The sequence below is a fragment of the Phalaenopsis equestris genome, unplaced genomic scaffold (genome assembly GCF_001263595.1).
Source record: "Phalaenopsis equestris unplaced genomic scaffold, ASM126359v1 Scaffold001345, whole genome shotgun sequence".
NCBI classification, from domain to species: Eukaryota; Viridiplantae; Streptophyta; class Magnoliopsida; order Asparagales; family Orchidaceae; genus Phalaenopsis; species Phalaenopsis equestris.
The window spans coordinates 297004-316731 of NW_018165784.1; the positions used below are offsets into that span (position 1 = coordinate 297004).

At 33.1% G+C, this 19728-nt stretch overlaps 1 protein-coding gene across 10 annotated transcripts in view; it reads right to left on the reverse strand.

Annotated features, from left to right (window-relative positions):
• LOC110034112 (MMS19 nucleotide excision repair protein homolog) overlaps positions 1-19728 on the reverse strand; it is a 93556-nt gene that overhangs the window by 25325 nt on the left and 48503 nt on the right. For 7 of the 10 annotated variants that reach the window (XR_002295020.1, XM_020738381.1, XM_020738378.1 and 4 more), the window contains 6 exons: positions 6210-6315; positions 5147-5988; positions 3610-3685; positions 3399-3510; positions 1429-1505; positions 743-823 (listed from right to left, as the gene is read on the reverse strand). Coding sequence is in view for 8 of the 10 variants with exons in the window: in XM_020738381.1 (XP_020594040.1) it covers positions 743-823; positions 1429-1505; positions 3399-3510; positions 3610-3685; positions 5147-5988; positions 6210-6315 (1294 nt within the window). In the remaining 2 variants the exon portion in view is untranslated. Of the gene's footprint in view, positions 1-742; positions 824-1428; positions 1506-3373; positions 3511-3609; positions 3686-5146; positions 5989-6209; positions 6316-19728 lie in introns of those variants that run through there. The other 3 variants (XM_020738382.1, XR_002295021.1, XM_020738383.1) reach the window with 3 other exon arrangements.

A 19728-nucleotide genomic window follows, 5' to 3' on the forward strand; every position in this document is an offset into this window, starting at 1 on the left:
AACTATTTTTATTTGTAAATACTTTTTCTTTTGATTCTCCAAGCACATCTTTTGTTACTTGTTTAATAGTGTTTGTTACTTTATCCAACATCACATTTGCTTCTTCATGAATATCCCAAATTTTGAAATCTTGAATTTTACTCATAAAAATAATTTTATTTGTGTCTTTTAAGTTTCTCCATCTAATTCTGCAATGATGAGTCCTAGTATTTTTTATTTTACAACTCTTAATCTTAAAATCTAAAACTAATAAACGATGTTGGGTACTTAAATTTTCACTTGGAATGACCTTACAATCTTTACAATCGCGACGATCTCTTCTTCTCATAAGAAAATAATCAATTTGTGTTTTATTAGATCCACTCTTACAAGTAATAAGATGTTCATCTCTTTTCTTGAATAAAGTAAAAAGAAAATAATCTCTGTTCTTATCTTCAAGCATACAATCATATAATTGTATTTTTCATATTGGCCAATTGGTCTTTTAGAAAAAAATCAATCTGATTAGGTCTGATTTTATACTTATTACGCTTGCATTTAAACATACAAATATATAAATAGTTCCCTCCCCGTCTCTCTAAACGTGAAGATGAATAAACAGCTTCCACATTTCCTAATTCCACGGTTATGGCAAATCTTGAGCTCAAAAGATGATTTTGTTGGCATTGCTTAATTCAAAATTTCATAAAAAAACTGCAATATATAGCAAGTTTTATAGAAGAAAACATAAAGAAAAATAAACCTGCGTTCTTAACGGGTAGATCCTTGTATAAGGAAAACTGGTCATAGCTGTAAGACATTCAATTGCTGTTTCTCGTACAAGCTGAAAAACAAATACAAACTTACGAAGGTAACAAAGATAAATCAACCACAATGCCATTTAAGAATGAATAATAATAGAAGCATTTGACAGCACAAAAGTAATAGAACACATTAAGAAAGTATTGACACAGGCAGACATCTAACACCATGCCATACAGAAACAAAGGTAAAAGGAACATAAGGAAGCTCCTGGCGATAAGCTTGCCCCATTCATGTTAAAACCAAGGTGAAAACAAAACCTTAAGTATCATTCCAATTCTAAAAATGATCAACACTCTGAAGGATCGTTACATTGCAATGAAGATCGATTTTCATGAGTGGACCTTAAGTATCTTATCTATTCCAGGTGTTCTTAATATGCATGAACTGTAAAGCAGAACAGAAGCAAAGAAAATAATGGTGTGTCAGTACAAAACACCAGAAAACCCGTGCCTAAAAGAACATCAATAATGATAATAAAGACTATTATCATGTAAGCAATTAAATTTCCAATCAATCTAACCTACCATACAAGCTATAAAAAATAAATAATAAATATACAGAGCCGAGGCATAAATGTAGAATGTTTGGTATTTATCAAGTTACTATAAAAGAGGAGAGAATTACCATCATGTGAGGGTAAGACAACAACTTAATCAGGTGATTTACGACCACATGAACATAACCTATGATATCTTCCTTTCCTGCATTCAAGCAAATTTATATGAACAATAAGATAGCTGTAATCAATGACAGGAAAAAAAAAGATCATCAACCTTTTATTTGTGTACATCTTTTAACAATAATAGTAAATAGATAATTGTGAGAAAAGGGAATTTGCTTGCTTAATTTTTTTTTTGAAATACCTTAATAGATCCAACAGCCAGGAATGCTAATCAATCTCTTCATAATCAAGATAAGTTTGTAAACAGAATAGAGGATGAACAAGCATGGATCCTTTTCTTGAAGCAAAGTTATCAAGAAATCCACCGTTCAATCAACTCCTACGGACTATTAGACTGTCAACTTCTGTATCAAGCAATACAACAGAAGCATCTCCTCCTCTCTCAAATACTGGCATTGCTGGACACCAGAGCTGGTTTAATAATGGAGGAAATTTGCCTAAATGTAGAGAGTGCTAAAAGTTTGGAGGGAAAAATAGTGATCAGAAGCATTGGAATTGACAGGAAGAGAGAAGAAAGGAGTATTTTGACATATGAAAAATAGTAATAGAGAGACAGAGGAAAGAGAGATTATTGGGAAGGAGAATGAAGGTGGCTGTCAATAAACAAAAACTTGGGAAGGAGAGAAGTTAGGAGGGTTGGGAAATCTTGAGGAAGTTAAGGTGGACACCTAGGTAATAGGCAAGCAGCCAAAATCTTTCAGGGACTTCAGAATGATGTCAGAGAAAGGGACGAATGAAAGAGAATTAATATGAGGAAATCAAAATCACGTATGAATGAAGTAAAAAATTACAAAAGGCCGCCAAGTAGAGATGGACTTGAGATGGCATCAAGCTAAGGTAAAGGCATGGAGAATAAAGATAGTGAGTAAATGAACAAGTTAAATATGTAAGAGAATCAGTGAAGATCACGAAAAAATGTAGAGAATAACTAAATGCCAGTTAAACTGCCTAGACGAGCTTCTTTACAACAAAATATTCAATAATCAAGCCTATACTGCACATAAGAGCTTATTACAACAAACTACTCAATATTAAAAGCTCATACACAAATGGATTCATTTCATTAGTTCAGCATAAACTGCAATCTGATATCAACTTAAAATCATACCCAACCATTTTAGTTCATGCTTGGGATGATCAATATTGATTTTAGGTCAAGTATAAGGTGACTAACAACATTTTAAAAACACCAAAAATTTAGCATTTGTTCAACTGTATCGCTAAAAAGGTAAAATACCACAAAAGAATAGTATTAACACAACCGTAGAATATAATCTAAAGCAGCATGCGCAAAGAAGACTTGAGAAGTTAGCGGTTAGAAATAAATTGGATAATTATATAATAATAAAATGTGTACTCTTCTATGCAAAGTTGTAGTAAGAAAAAGGAAGATTTGTCTCCAATTTCTTACCCCCAATGAAACACAAAATTTATTGCCAATTGTATAAGCAATCACAAAGAAAACATAGCATGTCATAAAAATAATGCACAGATAAGAGGTAAATCTGACACCAAATGTTCAACTAACTAAACCATAGATTATACTTAAAATTCGGACATGATTGTGAGGTAAGAAATTCAATTGATATTGTTTCAACTTCCATGTATATATCTTGTTGATGCAGCATTAGCATAACCCCCAAGATTGAAAGAAACCCAAACATAAAAACGTTTATGGGTTTGCATAGATTTCTTCTGAATCCACAGCATAAAAGTTGAACTTCCTATTAAATAATAGTCCTGTTTTTAAGAGAAAATCATAAAGTCCAATAGCAATTTCAACCTAATGTATTAATAATCAAAGCACAAAATTTTAGACTAGTTATTATTTCAATTGATAAGGTTTCTACATGCCATTTCACTGTTTAGGGTTAGAGGTGAGGGAACCTCATGCCATGTGTTGTAGCTTCACCTTTCTCATCAACAAGAAACCCAGACAGCACTAAAAGCAGGCTATATATCAGATCTTTGTTGAGAATATCAGGATCTAAAACAGATAAACTATCCAATAACAATGGCAAGACCTGCAGAACGAAAAAGAAACCAAACTCAGTGAAGTACAATATGCTTTCCTCAAAATGAAGTTTTATGACGACTAGAGACAAAAAATCTCCGAAACAAACCTTGTTTGCATCTGCAATTAGAACGGTCAATGGCATCCCAGAAATAGTATGACCAAAAGCTCGGTAAAGTAAAGCTCTGCATTTTGTGAGTAGAATCACTAAAATGGTATAATAATCATCAACATAAAGGTTAAAATGACAGACAAAATTTGGAACTGAAACGTAGTCCCACTTCAGCTATTCTAGAATATAAAATTATATGCGTACACTTGGCGAAAAACAAGATAAATGGCACTCAAATGGCTCAGGAAGCATCGAATAGCTCACCATTCGAGAAAATAATCAAAGGCCACAGGATTTGCCTTTACAAAAGTGGTTCATTTAGTAGCTTACCAAATAATTTTCCTTCTTCTCAAACCAAGTTATGATTTTGTTCAACAGAGGAAACATCTCAATTTATGTAACAAGAACTAACATGAGAATTTCCGGAAATTGCATATGAAAAGTATTCAAATTTAACACCATAAATGTTTATCCTGCATTATATAGACAGCAAACTCAGCATGTTCAGAAAACATTGAACAAAAAAAAAGCAAAAAACTGTATTCAATACTGTTGATTGCCTAGAGATTTATTTCACGGGTTCAAGTAAGAAAAAAATACTCAAATCTAGTGTTCTAAAATGTATGCAAGACAAAAAATGTTGAAATGCCGAAGTAAGCGTAAATGTTGTGAGGCGAGCTAGACGTTTGCATAGGCACTCAAGCAATGTGAAGTAGACAAGCACTATTACCAATGCAATTCTAAACAAGCACAAAGCCTTAAGACACCAAACAATAAAGGGGGCACCATGCCCAGTCACAACGCAATAGGCAATAGGCAATAGGCAATAAGAAATTTTCTTGATTTGAGATTTCCTAATACTTTCGAAGTTAAAGATGAACCCATTTTTTAGAGTAATAACTTTCAATTGGCAGGGAATTGGTATCAAGGGTTGTAGAAATGTTAATGTATTCATGGAAAGCTACATCAAATGTATGAGCCAAAAACAAACTACATCAAATGTGTTACTAGTAAATCTTGAGAATGAAGAGAATGAGTGCTATAAGAAAAGAAAATGAAGGGATACAAAATTAACTGCTAGAAAATTGAGCATAAATAATGAAAACACATAATAAGCATTGGATTAAAATACATGAGAGATATAAAAGCTTAAGTCTTTTAACTGTACACTTTTAAGATAAAACAATTTAATAAGAATTTTGAACTTGGAATGAAATGAATCTTCAATGTTCATCAAGTTTTGCAATATAACCATGTGATAAATATTTTTTTTATAATATTAAAAAATACCAATTATACTTCAAGTGATAACTATTTCCTCTTTAACAGCTCACTTGGGTGAGTATTTATGAAATGTATTTTCTTGAGAGTGAAGCACTTGACAAAGCATTTACATGGTGAAACTCAGCAAGAAAAAATTTTCTCAAGGAAAAGGAGACTTATGGTCTACAGTACAGAAATGAACAAATTTACTACTCATAAGCCCTTAAATAAAGAGAAGGAAAAAAAAAAATTAAGGGTTCAAAAGTGTTACTTTGTTCTTGATGAATTACATTCCTTAATGACTGAGTGCAAAACAGGCAGCATGCTCGAGAAGAACCTTTGCTTATAAAGAGGTCTTATAATTGCATGGAAATTTTTATTCAGGCAAACATCGGAGTCACTCAAAATCAAATGGAAAGCATCTGCTGCTGATCTTGCAACAAGATGCACATCCTGGTAAGATGATGGAATAGTGTTTTGACTTGAAAGCAAACACTTCATAATAGCCATTGCTATGTCTTTAACTCGACCATCTCCCCGCATTAGTAGGGCTTTCCCAAACCATGCCATCCCGAACAAAGCATTGATTTGTAAGTTTAAATAAAAATGCAAGGAATCTCCATCATTGCTGTTAAGAATAAGAAGTCTGTTTTGAAAGTTATTGCTGAGTACACTGCAAAAAGTGTCCAGAATCATCTCGATAGTTTCTGCAGGGATATAAGTATTTGAGGATCTCAGTCTGTCAACATCTAATGATAACTTGTTAACCAAAGAGGCCAAGGCTTGAGCTGCAGGAAGATGGCCTTTTAGTGTAAAAACTAACAGAAGATTCAGCAGTTTTGCAGCATTAGTTAGCGGTGTCTGCTGATGAAGAGCTGTCACAGTCGATGCAAGAAAATACAGAAGCCATTTATTTCTACTTGTTAATTCATATAAATGTTGATTAAAATGCAACCCTTCCAATATACTGCAAGAAGATAAGAGAGACTCTGATGGAAAGTTGGTAGATTCTAGCATAATATTATATGCCTTTTCTAGAACTCTATACTGGTTGCTCACTGCACAGCCACTAACAACAAGTTTCACTGTCATCATCATTTTATCCAGTAGATCCTACATATAGAATACAAATAAGTCATCAGAAATGAATATGGAGGTTCTCATGTCTTTCTAATTTATTTAATCATCTGCAACATCAATCGTGCATCCATATAGCACCAAGCAGCTTGCTAGGCATGTTTAAGATGTTGTAACAAAAATTAACTAAGTTTGCTCGAGATGTGATATCAGCCAAATTGGTTTATACTCCAAAAAAAAATATCAAGCACCATTACCTGCATTTCAGGCTCCATCTTAAAAGCAGCAATATTTTCCATCTCTTCTAATATATTGATAACAAAATGCACCCCAGGTTGTTCAATGCCTCCAGAGTCATGACACCTGATCAAGAAAAACAAATAAATACAACAAATTTTCAAGAAAACATTCTCAGTGATCGTGTTCAAGGTACTATGGAAAATCATTATCTTATCCAGAATCATCAATATTAAGATGTAAGAAGTAATAAATTAACAAGAGTAAAACAAAACAAGTTTGAATGCCAATACAGATCAAGATTGTGAATCATAAACTATAAAAAGGTCAATCGCCAACTGTAAAAAGGAAATTAGGATAATACAATGTAATCAGGATCATACAATGTAAGCATGCAAAAGCTAAGAAAACAAGGAAACTGCCTACGGAAACAGTTGTGCAGTTCACAGAGTAGCACATCAAGAGCAACAAATGAAATTTTTATATAAGCTTGCAGTTCCAACAAAGTATGAGCTGAAGAAATAAAAGCATTCATTTACAAAGCTACACATAGTATAAGAAAACAATGAGGCATGTAACAAGGATCCAATTAATTGAAATTCCCAATTTATTTGAATAAATTAAATTTATTCAAACTAAGTAAGAGCTCAAGTAAAAAATGTTTGCATATAGGTAGATTAAAGTGTTTCTACCAATTTTACATTTTTTAGTTTTACTTCAAAATAAAGCTAACTAGTTCAAAACAATGCTCCTCACACCCATGAGGTCAAAGCCAAATCAACCACCTTAGACAATTGCAGCTAGATTTTATATCAACTGTAGGTGTCGGGCTGTAAGGGAGGGAAAAAGGAGAAATGATTTGGAATTTGAATATTAAATTATGTTATTCCCATTAAGTTTATTGCAATTTGACGTTAAGATACGAGTGATAGAATATATTAGGATATTTTTAAGGAACCAATACGAATTCATTGGACAAAAGACATGTAACTTAGTAGTTCATGATATGCTTCTCAAATTTGCATAATATCTTCAAGCTACATGATAGTTTTACTAGATTTTTTTACAATGATAAATTTAATTAATCATTCTTATTTTTTAACATTAATCATACTTGAATTGTTACGTGATATCAAAAAAAAAATTCAATAAGTAAGTTACAAAAAAATAATTTATTAAACTTCAACATATGTAAAATAGATATATATTTAAATTATAATATAAAATAAAAAAAAATATTATTTACTTTAAATGAATCTTAGTCACATTTCAATGAAATGCCAAAACCCTTTTAATTGTGTGCACGTACACAGGTGTGTCCACATGAATAAATAAGCATGTAACGTTAATTTTGTTTTAAAGATTTTAAAACGTTGTTTTAATCAGAAAAAATTATTATGTGTTTTGTAAGATAAAAAATATGATGAATTATATAAAGCAATTTGGGTACTTAGTAATAATAGAAAAAAATAAGTCTCTTTCTGATAAAATGATGTGAATACATTTGAGCTAGAGAAAACAGGAAATTATCTAAGAGTTAAAATAAGAGATTAGTTAAGAAAGATTTAAAATATGATCAGTTTATATTCCGAAACCAATGGAGGAATGTCCATAAGACCTAATGATATCCCAATTGAAATGTGGAAATATTTAGGAGACTTGGGAGTTTCTTGGCATATAAACTCTTTAATATTATTTTAAAAATTAGAAAGACGTCTGAAGAGTGAAGGAAGAGTATTTTGGTCCCCATTCTTAAGAATAAAGGGGATGCACGAGATTGTGCAAATTATACAGGAATTAAGTTGACTTGTCATGCTTTAAAATTATGGGAGAGGGTAATTGAATATAGATTAAAACGTATTACAAAAATTTCTCATAATCAATTTGGATTTATGTAGGGCAAGTCTACCATGGAAGCAATACATTTATTGAGAGGTTTGATGGAGAAGTTCAGAGATAATAAGGAGGATCTACATTTAATTTTTATTGATTTAGAAAAAGCTTACAATAAGGTTCCAATACATATTTTTCGAAGAGTTTTTGAGGGAGAGTTCTTGAGAAGAAAGGTGTTGATATGACTTATATTCAGGTCGTTAAAAATATTTATACTAGAGTTGTTACTTGTGTTCGATGAAGGAGGATTGACCAAATATTTTTCAATTTCTGTTGGATTACATCAGGGTTCGGCTTTAAGCCCATATCTTTTTGCTTTAGTAATGGATGGTCTTACTAGACAATTATAGGAGGATGTACATTAGTGTATGTTTTTTGCTGATGATATCCTTCTTGTGGATAAAAGAGAAAAAGCCAAGGAAAAAATTGAATTATGGAGGTCTACATTGCAGTTTAAAGGTCTTCATTTGAGTAGAACTAAAACTGAATACATGGAATGTAATTTTACTAGTAGTAGCTCTAGTTACAGAAGTGTAACTTTGGGTAATCAAATTATTAAAAGGTGTGAACGATTTAGAAATCTCGGGTCTATCGTTCAAAGCAATGGTGAAATAGATGAAGATGTTAATAATAGAATTCAAGTTGGTTGGTTGAAGAGGAGGAATGCTTCGGGCCTTTTGTGTGATACAAAAAATACCACTTAGACTGAAAAGAAAATTTTATAAAATGGTAGTGAGACTTGTAATGCTCTATGGCGTTGAATGTTGGCCTTTAAAAGACGAGCATAATACTTTGTTAAGTGTTGTCGAGATGAGAATGATTAAGTGGATGAGTGGCTTTACACTTAGAGACAAAATGCAAAATGAATATATCCATGATAGGGTTGGTGTAGCTCCAGTGACAGACAAAATTAAGGAAAGCCGTCTTAGATGGTTTGGTCACATTAAACGTCGAACATCTGATGATCCAATTAGGAGAGTAGATGTTACAAATTCGACTTATGTTAAGAAAGGTAGAGGTAGACCTAGGAAGACTTGGGCTTATTGAATAAAAAATGATCTAACTTTATTAGAACTAAATTAAAATATGAGTAGGATGCAATGGAGAAAAAGGATTCATGTAGCCGACCCCACGTAGTGGAATTAAGGCTTTGTTGTTTTTATTATTGTTGTTGATGAGTTTATATTCCGAAATAAGAAAGATATAAATTAAAAGTTTAATTTAAAACAAAGAGATATGATTCTCTTTTTAAAATGAAGGCTAAATTTCTACGATGGCGAAATACCAAGCATTTTTAATATTAGTATAAATGTACAGTTTCAAGTCATGAAATTATTTGATGCAACATTTATTACGAAGACAAAACTATTTAAACTTTCTTTTTGATGTTTTATCTCAAATTTTCATATGATATAAAAAATACTTTTACATTAAATTACATAAGAGTAGTTTTAGGGCTTTATCGCTTCAAATCATATATAAACTATTTTTTATGTTTTAATCTAAATTAAAGCATGTTTGGTTGTGGTAGCTTTTTTAACAACAACAAGTCTTTATCCCACGAAGTGGGGTCGGCTACATGAATCATGTTTCTCCATTGCGTCCTACTGAGTGTCATATTTGACATGAGTCAATTTAATCTGATTTCGTCTATTTTTTACCCTGCATTTTACTTATTATTTTTACTGATTTATCATAAATTTATACTTATGAAAGGTTTTTGTTGATGTTGTGTAGGTTACAAGAGTTGAATACAAGCATTTGGAATGATAAAAACCGACGTAGAAGCAGTCTAAAGCGGCGTGACCATGCAAGAAAAGGCGTGACCACACCAAGATATCGTCACCAGTATCATGACCACATCACAATCCAACGTGACCACACCATATTAACAGAGAGGTGGCGTGACCTCTGTTTTAAAAAACGTTTTTGGGGTGCTCTCCGAGGGGAGGCGGAAGGTCTTCCGCCCAAGCCGACGAGAGGGACATATACACCGATGGGGTTTACGCCCGGAAAGTATTGGAGCACAAAAGATGCTCACGGTGAGTACACCCAGCCTCTCATTCGAATAAAAAGATGTTGAAAATCCCCAATTCTAAAAGCCTGTTCGATTCGAGCCACATGCAATCATCCTGGTATTTGAAACGTCTTCCTAGTTATATTGCAAATCTTTTAAATAAGCCCTTAGGGAATTAGAGAGTTTAGTATATTGTGATGTGTGATTTGATCGAAATTTTCATTTGACAGATTTAGAGTGAGAAATTGTCATCCCATTTAATCTGATTGGGATGCTCATGGCTCTGACATGTATCTTGGGAGGAAGAACATGAAGCTCAGAATTATGGGTGCATTCAAGATTTCAAAATGGAAGAAAAGGGGAATTGATCCATGTTCGATTTCGTAACAGATAATATAGGATCCCCCCGCAGTTCAAACTTGACTTCTCCTTCTTATTCCTCTTCTTCTTCTTCTTCTTCCTTTGACTTCTCCTTCTCTCGTCCTCTCCTCCTCACAGTGTCTGTGCACTCGCATCTTTCTTCTTCCTTCGACTTCGCATCGTCTGTATCTTCCTATCCTCTCGCGCGGAGGCTCTTGCAAGCAGGGTTGGATCGGGATTGTCTGCGTCGTTTTCTTCAGCACCCGCATTGTCTCTCGCGTACTCCCATCTGCGTCGTCTTCTCCCGCTCTCACCTGAGGTCTGTGATGTTTTATGCTCCTATATTTGTGATTACTATAGTGTAGAAAGCAAAAACAATGAAATTATGTGTCTTTAATTAATCATTTTACTGTACTGCAGATTTTTTGGTTACTGTAACGGCTATGCTGCATTTTTTTTTATGATTTCATTGTAACTTCTACAGTAATTTCACTGTATTGCTATAGTGAACCGCAGATATTTTTTTTCTTTCATGTTAAAATTTTGCGCGAGAACACTCTAGATACAATAAATCACGGAAGGGGAGAATTGTTTGGCCGGTAGTAATCACACTAACAAGAAAGAGTTTGCATGGCAATATACAACAAGCATGCCCGATGAAAAATATTTCAGATGCCAGTTTTGCAATCAAGTGGTAGTGGAACAAGAAACAAGATGAAACAACATTTTGCACGCACACACAAAGGCATTAAATCATGTAATAAAGCTCCTACTAAATTTCAAGAGAGATGTATGAAAGCATTAGAAGAAGATGCCAAAGTCAAAGCACAAAATGCCAGTGTCATAAATGATATTAGAAGCAGTGCAACAAATACTGGTGAAGGTCAAAATGCTACAGACACATCATTAATTGACTCCTCCGAGAGGCCACAAAGTTAGAGGTTCGATAGATTCTTTCACCATAACACAATTCTTTAAATTCTAAGTGGAAAAAAAGATGAAAGAAAAGAAGCATGTAAGGTAATTGGTAGATTCTGCAACTCAGTCGGATTGGCGTTTAATGTTGTCAATGACCCATATTACATGTCTATGCTTGAAGCGGTTGCTAATTTTGGACCTGGTTTTACTCCACCTATAATACATTAATTGAGAACTTAAAGACTCAAAGATGAGGTTGATAAAAACAATAAGATGTTAGAGGAGCATAAAAAGAAATGGAGTAAATATGAGTGCTCGATTATTTCAGATGGTCGGATAGATGGAAAAGATAAAAATTTAATTATTTTCTTGTGAACAGTCTAGTTGGGACTTTTTTTTCTTAAATCTATGGATGTTTCTAATGCTATAAAAAACGGTGATTCACTATACACTTATTTGAATGACGTGATAGAAGTAGGAGAAAAAAAATGTGATGCAAATTATAACAGATAATGGGTCAAGCTATGTGAATGCGAGTAAAAAAATAATGGAGAAAAGACAATTTATTTATTGGACACCATATGCAGCACATTGTATTGACTTAATGTTAGAAGACATTGGAAAGTTGAATATTCTTAAGAGCACACTTGCAAAAGCAAATTGGTTGTAATATTCATTTATGGGCACACAGGTTCTATGAAATTTTTACAAAGGAGAGAAAACTTGTTCTTCGAGCTATCACACGGTTTGCTACGGCATATTTGATCTTTCAAAGCATTTATAAGCATAAGCAACCACTTCAGGCTTTATTCTCCTCAGAAGCTTGGTATTCTAGTCAATGGGCAAAGAAAACGGAAGTTATTAAATCACGAGCTGTTATTTTGTCATCTTTCTTGCGTATTGTTTAAAAAAAGTAGTGTCGCTTGTAAATATTCTAAGAGATGCTGACTCATAAGAAAAGCCAGTCATCGGGTTATATTTATCAGTTAATGGATTCAGCAAAAGAAAAAATTCATTTTAATTGTGGCCATAATGAAAAGAATTATGGACCTATTTGGAGAAAAATTGATGCAAGATAGGAAGTCCAACTTCATAAACTACTACATGTAGTAGGTTATTATTTAAATCATCAATTTTGTTTTGAGGATAATTTTCTCATGATGATGAGGTAAAAGAAGAACTAACTGCTTGTATGGAACAAATATTGAACTATGAAAATCAGCTTAAAGCTGATATTCAACTGGACTTGTATGAAAACTTACAAAGAGACTTTGGGTGTAGAGTTGCTATGGATTCAAGAAAGTTGAGAACTCCTGCTAATTGGTAGATGAAATTTGATGGGAAAACACCTGAGTTAACAAATTTTACAATTCAAGTTCTTAGCCTCACATGCAGTTCATCAAGTCGTGAAAGAAATTAGAGCACATTTGAATCGATCATAATTTTTTTATTTCTTAAAAGTTAAAATTATTACAATTTGCCTTCATAATAACCTCATAAAAATAATATTTTTTTATCGTAGATTCATACTAAGAAGAGGAACAGGTTGGAACACAAGAGGTTGAATGCTCTGGTATATGTAAATACAATACTAGATTGAAGAAGAGAAGTATATGAAAAAAATAAGACTTCGATCCAATACTGATAAATGATATAGACTCTAATGAGTGAATTGTTTAGAAAGAATACCAAGTGCTTCCATAGGAACCTTCTCGGAAGAATGAAGAAAACAGGTCTTTAATGCTGATGTACTCAGAAATGTGCGCACAACAAATACAAATAAAGAATCACAAAATAATACAGGAGAAAGAAAGAACAATTTTATATCATATTCTCACAGGAAAAGAAAGATGAATGACATAACAAGTTTCATATTTATATTTAATTGTTCTTTACATAAATATGCATTCTTAATTTCTTATTAAAAAAAATATTTTAAATATTGACGAATGTCGTTTTGCATTTGTTTGTAATTTAAGCAACAATGATAAGGTGAACCAAATTATGAATGTACCTAAAATTGAGCATGATGATGACTTCAAAGAAGTGGAAAATGAATGTAGAGAATATGAATAACATAGTTGCGATTTGGATACAATTATTGGTGAAGAAGAAAATTTTGATGATAAGTTTGAAAAATGAATAATCTTCAAGTAATTAGATTAAATGATCATAGATTTATTTTTTGGCTGAACCATATTTATTTATTTTAATATGTTTCTACCTTTTTTGTGGATTTTTGCTAGTATCTTGAACATTCTATTCCTAGAAAAATTGTTTTATTTGTGTTTATTTTTTTATTATGCACAAATAGTTTATTATTTTTAATATTTATATTTATTTTTTTTAATACTATGGGGCTTATGCCTCGTCCCATAACAGCTAAAACTCCCCGCCCAACGCCCACGCCTTTTAAAACATTGGGCGTGACCATGCCGGAATCGGGAATGACCACACCGCCCGATTTAGAAGGTTGGCGTGTCCACACCAACGAAGCGAGAAATTGTTTCAACAAGAAATTTTCTTATAAAATTCATGGATTAAACTTTTAAAACATTCCTTAAGGCATCTTGTGGGAGAGGAGAAACCTGGAGGCAGCTAAAGAGTAAAAAGAAAAGGTTTTAAAGAGTTTTTCTTAGGATTCCCTTCCTCTCTTGAGGAAGAGGAGCTAAGGGGGATTTTCTACCATTTACTTGTGGTATCTAACATATTCTGAGAGGTTTATTGTATAAGATAGGAGTTGGTTGTTGTGGAAGAAGAGAGAACAAATTGTTTTATAAGTTTTTATTTTTTCGGTGTTACTTGCAATGAAGATTTCAATAAAAAGTTTTTCCTGCGTCCTTTCCAACATGCGAAGTTAAATTTATGTTCGCAACTCCATGATTCATGTTATGTGATTTTTGTGATTTTCTCGAAAGAATTTTTACTCTATATCATTTTCCTAAGAACTTAAAGTTTTTTAGTTATTATGTTAATCAAAGAGTTTCATTTACTCTCAACCTATCACATTAGGATGTTAACACATTTCGTGATCTGAAACTCCTACCCATTGCGCAGAGGAGCGAAATGGCCAACCACAAATCCTAGTAATAATAGACATATTTTATCCGAGTTTTACAACCCAAGAAAATGATCTGAACAAATTTGTGAGATGTCATGAGGATTGATGATGTCTCAACTTTATGGATTTCAGCCCTCCTTTGAACTAGGCATGACATAAGGACTTTTTGTCCCTGTTAATAACCATCACGTAAAAGAAAGTCTAGAAAAACCACGAAGCACCACATTACTTAAATCATAGAGGCACGAGCCTCACATATCATGAAGAGCAGTGAGATTTATCTGTTGTTGTTTTCTATCTTTCCAAACACGATATCATTTGTTTTTGCTTTTGAGTAGGATTGTAGAAACCCAACTCTTATTTTTTATCACGATAAACTAGGTTTAGAAGCATAGTAAACTAGATATTCACCCTCCAGAATAATTCCCAACACTTTCCTCGTTGAATAAAAAAGCGGTACCCTTTAACCGCATTATTAATCGACATGTATACTTGCATGATTCGACAGACTTGTTTTACCGCAATTTTTCCATCCGTCAAATTTTTGACGTCTTTGTCGGGAGAAGACATTAAGAAGAATTCCGATTTTAGAAGAATTTTAGTTGAACTGCAGAGAATCTAAGTTTAGTAATTTTTTTATTTTTCTTGTTTTGCTTATTTTATATTTATTTGCATTTTTATTGTTGCTATTTTTCTTCCTCGTGCTGAAAAATAAAAAGCTCAAAAAAATAGAAAAACCAAAATGTATACATATATATTTGTTGTTAAATCTGTTTGTTTTCTATTAAATGTGTTGTGTGTTTTGCATGCGTGATTGTTGACTGACTCGTGTGAGCTCTTGTGATTGATTGCTATATAGTCTGTTGAGTATGTTCTTTTGTATGCATAGGGGAGCTGAAGCTGAACTCACCCTTTTTTACCCTGAGATTGATCACATTCATGGACATCTTAGGAGAGCGTAATTGTCCACCAACACATCTATAGAAAAGGCTAATCCTCAGAACCCCATCATGAAACCCCTTGCGCACTAAGCCAACCCTTCTATAGAAGAGATCCATTTTAGCATCAATTACCCAACTGCTGAAGCCAACAGTTTTGAACTGAGACCTGTCATAATTCCAATGGTACAAAAGAGTCAGTTTGGAGTTATAACATCTGAGGACCCACTCCTTAATTTAACAAACCTTCAAGAATTATGTACCACATTTCGATATAATGGTATCCCCTGCGACGTTGTTAGACTGTGGCTATTCCCATTCTCTTTGCGGGATAGAGCTAAGATGTGACTCTGGGATCCATTACAGCCTGGAATGATTTGGCCTAGAAATTCTTAGTTAAGTATTTCTCACCTTTAAAACTGTTAAACTACGAAATAACACTTGTTTTGTCCATGTATGGAGGAAAACCATTTATGAAGCCTGGAAAAAATTCAAAGATTCGCTTAGGAAGTGTCCACAACAGGTCTTGCCTGATTGGTTGATTATCGAAAATCTTTACATTGGACTGGTAGTCTCAATTATATCCATCATAGATGTTGCTGCAAGAGATTTCCAAATGGCCAAATCATTTGATGAAGCCTACACACTAATAGAAGAGAAGGCTAACAATAGTTTTCAGTGGTCTACAAATAGGGTGAACCCAAAGAAAGAGTTTTCAGTGGTCTTCAGATAAGGTGAACCCAAAAAAAGTAGCTAGTACATAAAATACTGATGTGTTGACCATCCTAGCAACCTAAGTAGCAGTCATTTTAAGAAAATTAGATAATATGGGGGTAAATTAAGTGTAAGAATCACCAAGTGAATGAATGATGCACGGACTAGGGGTAGATCCTAATCTGACCACATTAGAAGCTGCGAATGTTATAGGAAATCAAGGGCACAATCATTATTCCAACACTAAGTATGGAGAAACCACCAAAACTTTTCATGGAACAAAAAAAACTAGCACTGGGGGAACTCTCAAGCCAACCATATAGGTAATTGGAATAACCAAGGAAATAACCCACAGAGACAACAATACCCACCAAGATTTCAAGAGACTACTCAGCCTACCCAGAAATAGTTACCAATCGAAGAATTAATTATTCAAATGGGGAATACATTACAAAGCTAAGTTGTAGCTATCAAGAACCTTGAAACTCAATTAGGACAGCTAGGAAATTCAATGAACAATATACCCCCTGAGGCACTACCTGGAAACACTGAAGTGAATCCAAAAAATCAAAATTCCGAACAATGCAAGGTGTGGGAGTGAGGATTGGAGAAGAAAGAAAAGAGTCATAGGTTGATAGGAGTGAGAGTACCCCAATGAAGTCAAGCTTAGAAAAAACTGTCTCTGCCATTCGAATTGACCTGAATGAGAAACTTCCCCCTCCATTTCTTTTGAAACTGCAAAAGCCTACGAAAGATCCTGGTAGTTTTACTATTCAATATGCCATAAGAAAAAAATTTCATGGAAAGACACTTTGTGATTTAAGAGCCAGTGTTAACCTCATGTCTATCAGCATTTTCAAACAACTTGGAATATGAAAAGTTAAACTCGCCAATATGAACGTTCAATGATCAATCTGTGACCCATCCGTATGAAATTGTTAAAAATTTTTCGAACATTGTAGATAGATTCACTTTTCCTACTAATTTTGTGATATTAGATCTAAAAGAGGATAAAGAAATGCACGTGATTTTCGGGAGACCTTCTCTAGCCACTGGAAGGGCCATTGTGGATGTCTAGGAAGCGAAAGTAATTCTGAGAGAAAATGATCAAGAAGTAACATTTGGCGAGTTAAAATCACTTGACTTTCACCAAGCCTTTAGGATTGATTAAAACCAAAGAATAGAGATGGTAGCAAGGGTAACAGGAAGCCAATCTTTGGAAATAAAGAGGTTAAACCCCGAAGATCAAAGAATAATAGATGAATTATTGAGGAATCTGAATGATGATGACATTGCTCCTCATTTAGGAGAAGTCCATACATTAGGCCATGATTCTGCCCCTAATGAGCTTTAATGATTATTTTATTGGGAATGAGAGATCATTGCACAACCTCAACCAGAAGGCGAGACGGATATGTTTTGGAAGAATCTGAGATAATAGCATCGTTTGAGGATTTAGTTAAGAATCCAGGGCAGCATATGATTGAGGCGAGGGATTAGGGATTACTACAATGGCAAATTGATTCCAAAGGCCCAGTATAGGAATGATTGTTGAAGCCTAGTCTGGCTGAGGACGTTAAACCAAGTATTATCGGATGTGTTAAGCATCTTTTTACTTTCTGCCTTTTTTTTAAAATTTTATTTAAAATTTGCTTTGAAATTAGTCATAAATTCTCATTTGAACTAGCTTTGAGTCTAGTTTCTCTACAAAGTAGTTAGTCTCAGATGGTAGGGCCGGAGTCAAAAACCCCGATTTTGCTTCTACTATACTTTTTGTTTCCCTTCTAATTTAGGCATAATTACATATTTTACATAATGGCATTCTGAGAATATTGTGACTGCTCATATATTCACATTTTTCACGTGATTATCTTTTTTTATCCAGTTTACTACTACTGCAAGTCAATCATATTTTGGAAAAAAGTAAGCTTGGAAGAAAATTTGTACCTTGTTACAAACCTGTAATTCAGTATATGATTAAATGTTAAAAAGGTAACTCCTGCTAGAGATTTTGATTTATTCAACTTGTTTATCAAAAAGTTCTTTTAAAAGAGTATAAATATCATATAATAAAAATTAAACTTAATGTCTCAATAATAAGATTTCAAAATTTAACTTTTAATTGTACTTAAGGGAATCTTGGGATAATTAAAAAAGAGAAATTAAAAGATTGAGTAGTAAACTAAAGATGTTTTATAATCTTTTTCAATTTTTTGTTTAGCCAATTTAATAGTCTTAATTTTATTTAGAAGAATAACATAAATATGTGATATTAAAAATTTATTTTTTGATATTTATCGCTTAAGAAACATTAATCTTCATCATAACTAAAATAAAGGAAGAAAAATATTGGCAATCATATATAAAAATTCTCAGAAAAAGAAGAAAAAGAAAGAAAATAAGAAAAAAAAAAGAAGAGAGTAAAAAAAAAATCATGATAAAAGGCTTGAAGTTGGCACAACAAATTTAAAGAAAAAAAGAACTAGAATGGTCTCTAGTGAAACTTGAGTGATAAAATTTTTTTATAACTCTTCAATGAAACTCTTTTAAAATTATCTCCAAAGGAAAAAAAATAAGTAAAGTTAAATTGGTTAATTCAACTGAGATTGTTTTAAAAACATTTGAGGTTAGTGAATAATATTTTAAGCAACACCAATTTGAAAAATTTTTGGGATTTCCTAAATTCAGAATGAAGGAAATTAAGATAAAATTGATTCTTAAATAATTGACTCTGAATTAATATTTAAGCACTTTTAATTGACTTAGATAACCAAGCTAACTAGTTTAGAAACCTACAAGAGAACCTATTTTTCACATAGGGCCCCAACTGAGCTATGAGAATCAATTTTACGTAATTTCACCTGTTTTTCACCTTACATTTTACTAATTATTTTTACTCATTTATCACAGACTTACACTTGTGAAAGGTTTTTGTTGATATTTTGCATATTACAAAAGCTGAAAACAAGCATTTTAGAACTAGAAAAGCCAATGTAAAAGCAACCAAAAGTGGCATGACCACGTCTGGAAAAGGCCTGACCACGTCAGGATATCGTCACCAGCAGCATTACCTCGCCACAATTTGGCGTAACCACGCCAGATTCACGGAGAGGCAGTATTACCACGTCGGAATCAAGCATGACCACGCCGCCCGATTTAGAATGTTGGCATGCCCACGCTAACTTTCGGTGTGACCACACAAATGGAGAAAAATTATTTTGGCACGAAATTTCGTTACCAAATTCATGGATTAAGCTATAAAAACGTTCCTTAAGGCATTATGTGGGAGAGGAGAGACATGGAGACGGCTGGAGCTTAGAAAGAAAATGCCTTGGAGATTTTTCTCCTTAGGATTGTCTTCCGCACTTGGGATTGTGGTGCAAATGAGGTATTTCTACCTTTTATTTCGTGGCTTAATACATATTCTGAGAGCTTTATTGTATGAAAGAGAAGTTGGCTATTGTGGAAGAGGGAACAAATTAATTTGTAAATTTTACTTTTCAGTGTTACTTGCAATGACGATTTCAATGGAATGTTATTTTTACGTTTTTTTCCAACATGTGTAATTATATTTTCTTTCGCACCTCTGAGATTCATGGTACGTGGTTTTCGTGGTTTACTCGGACACTTTCTTTCCC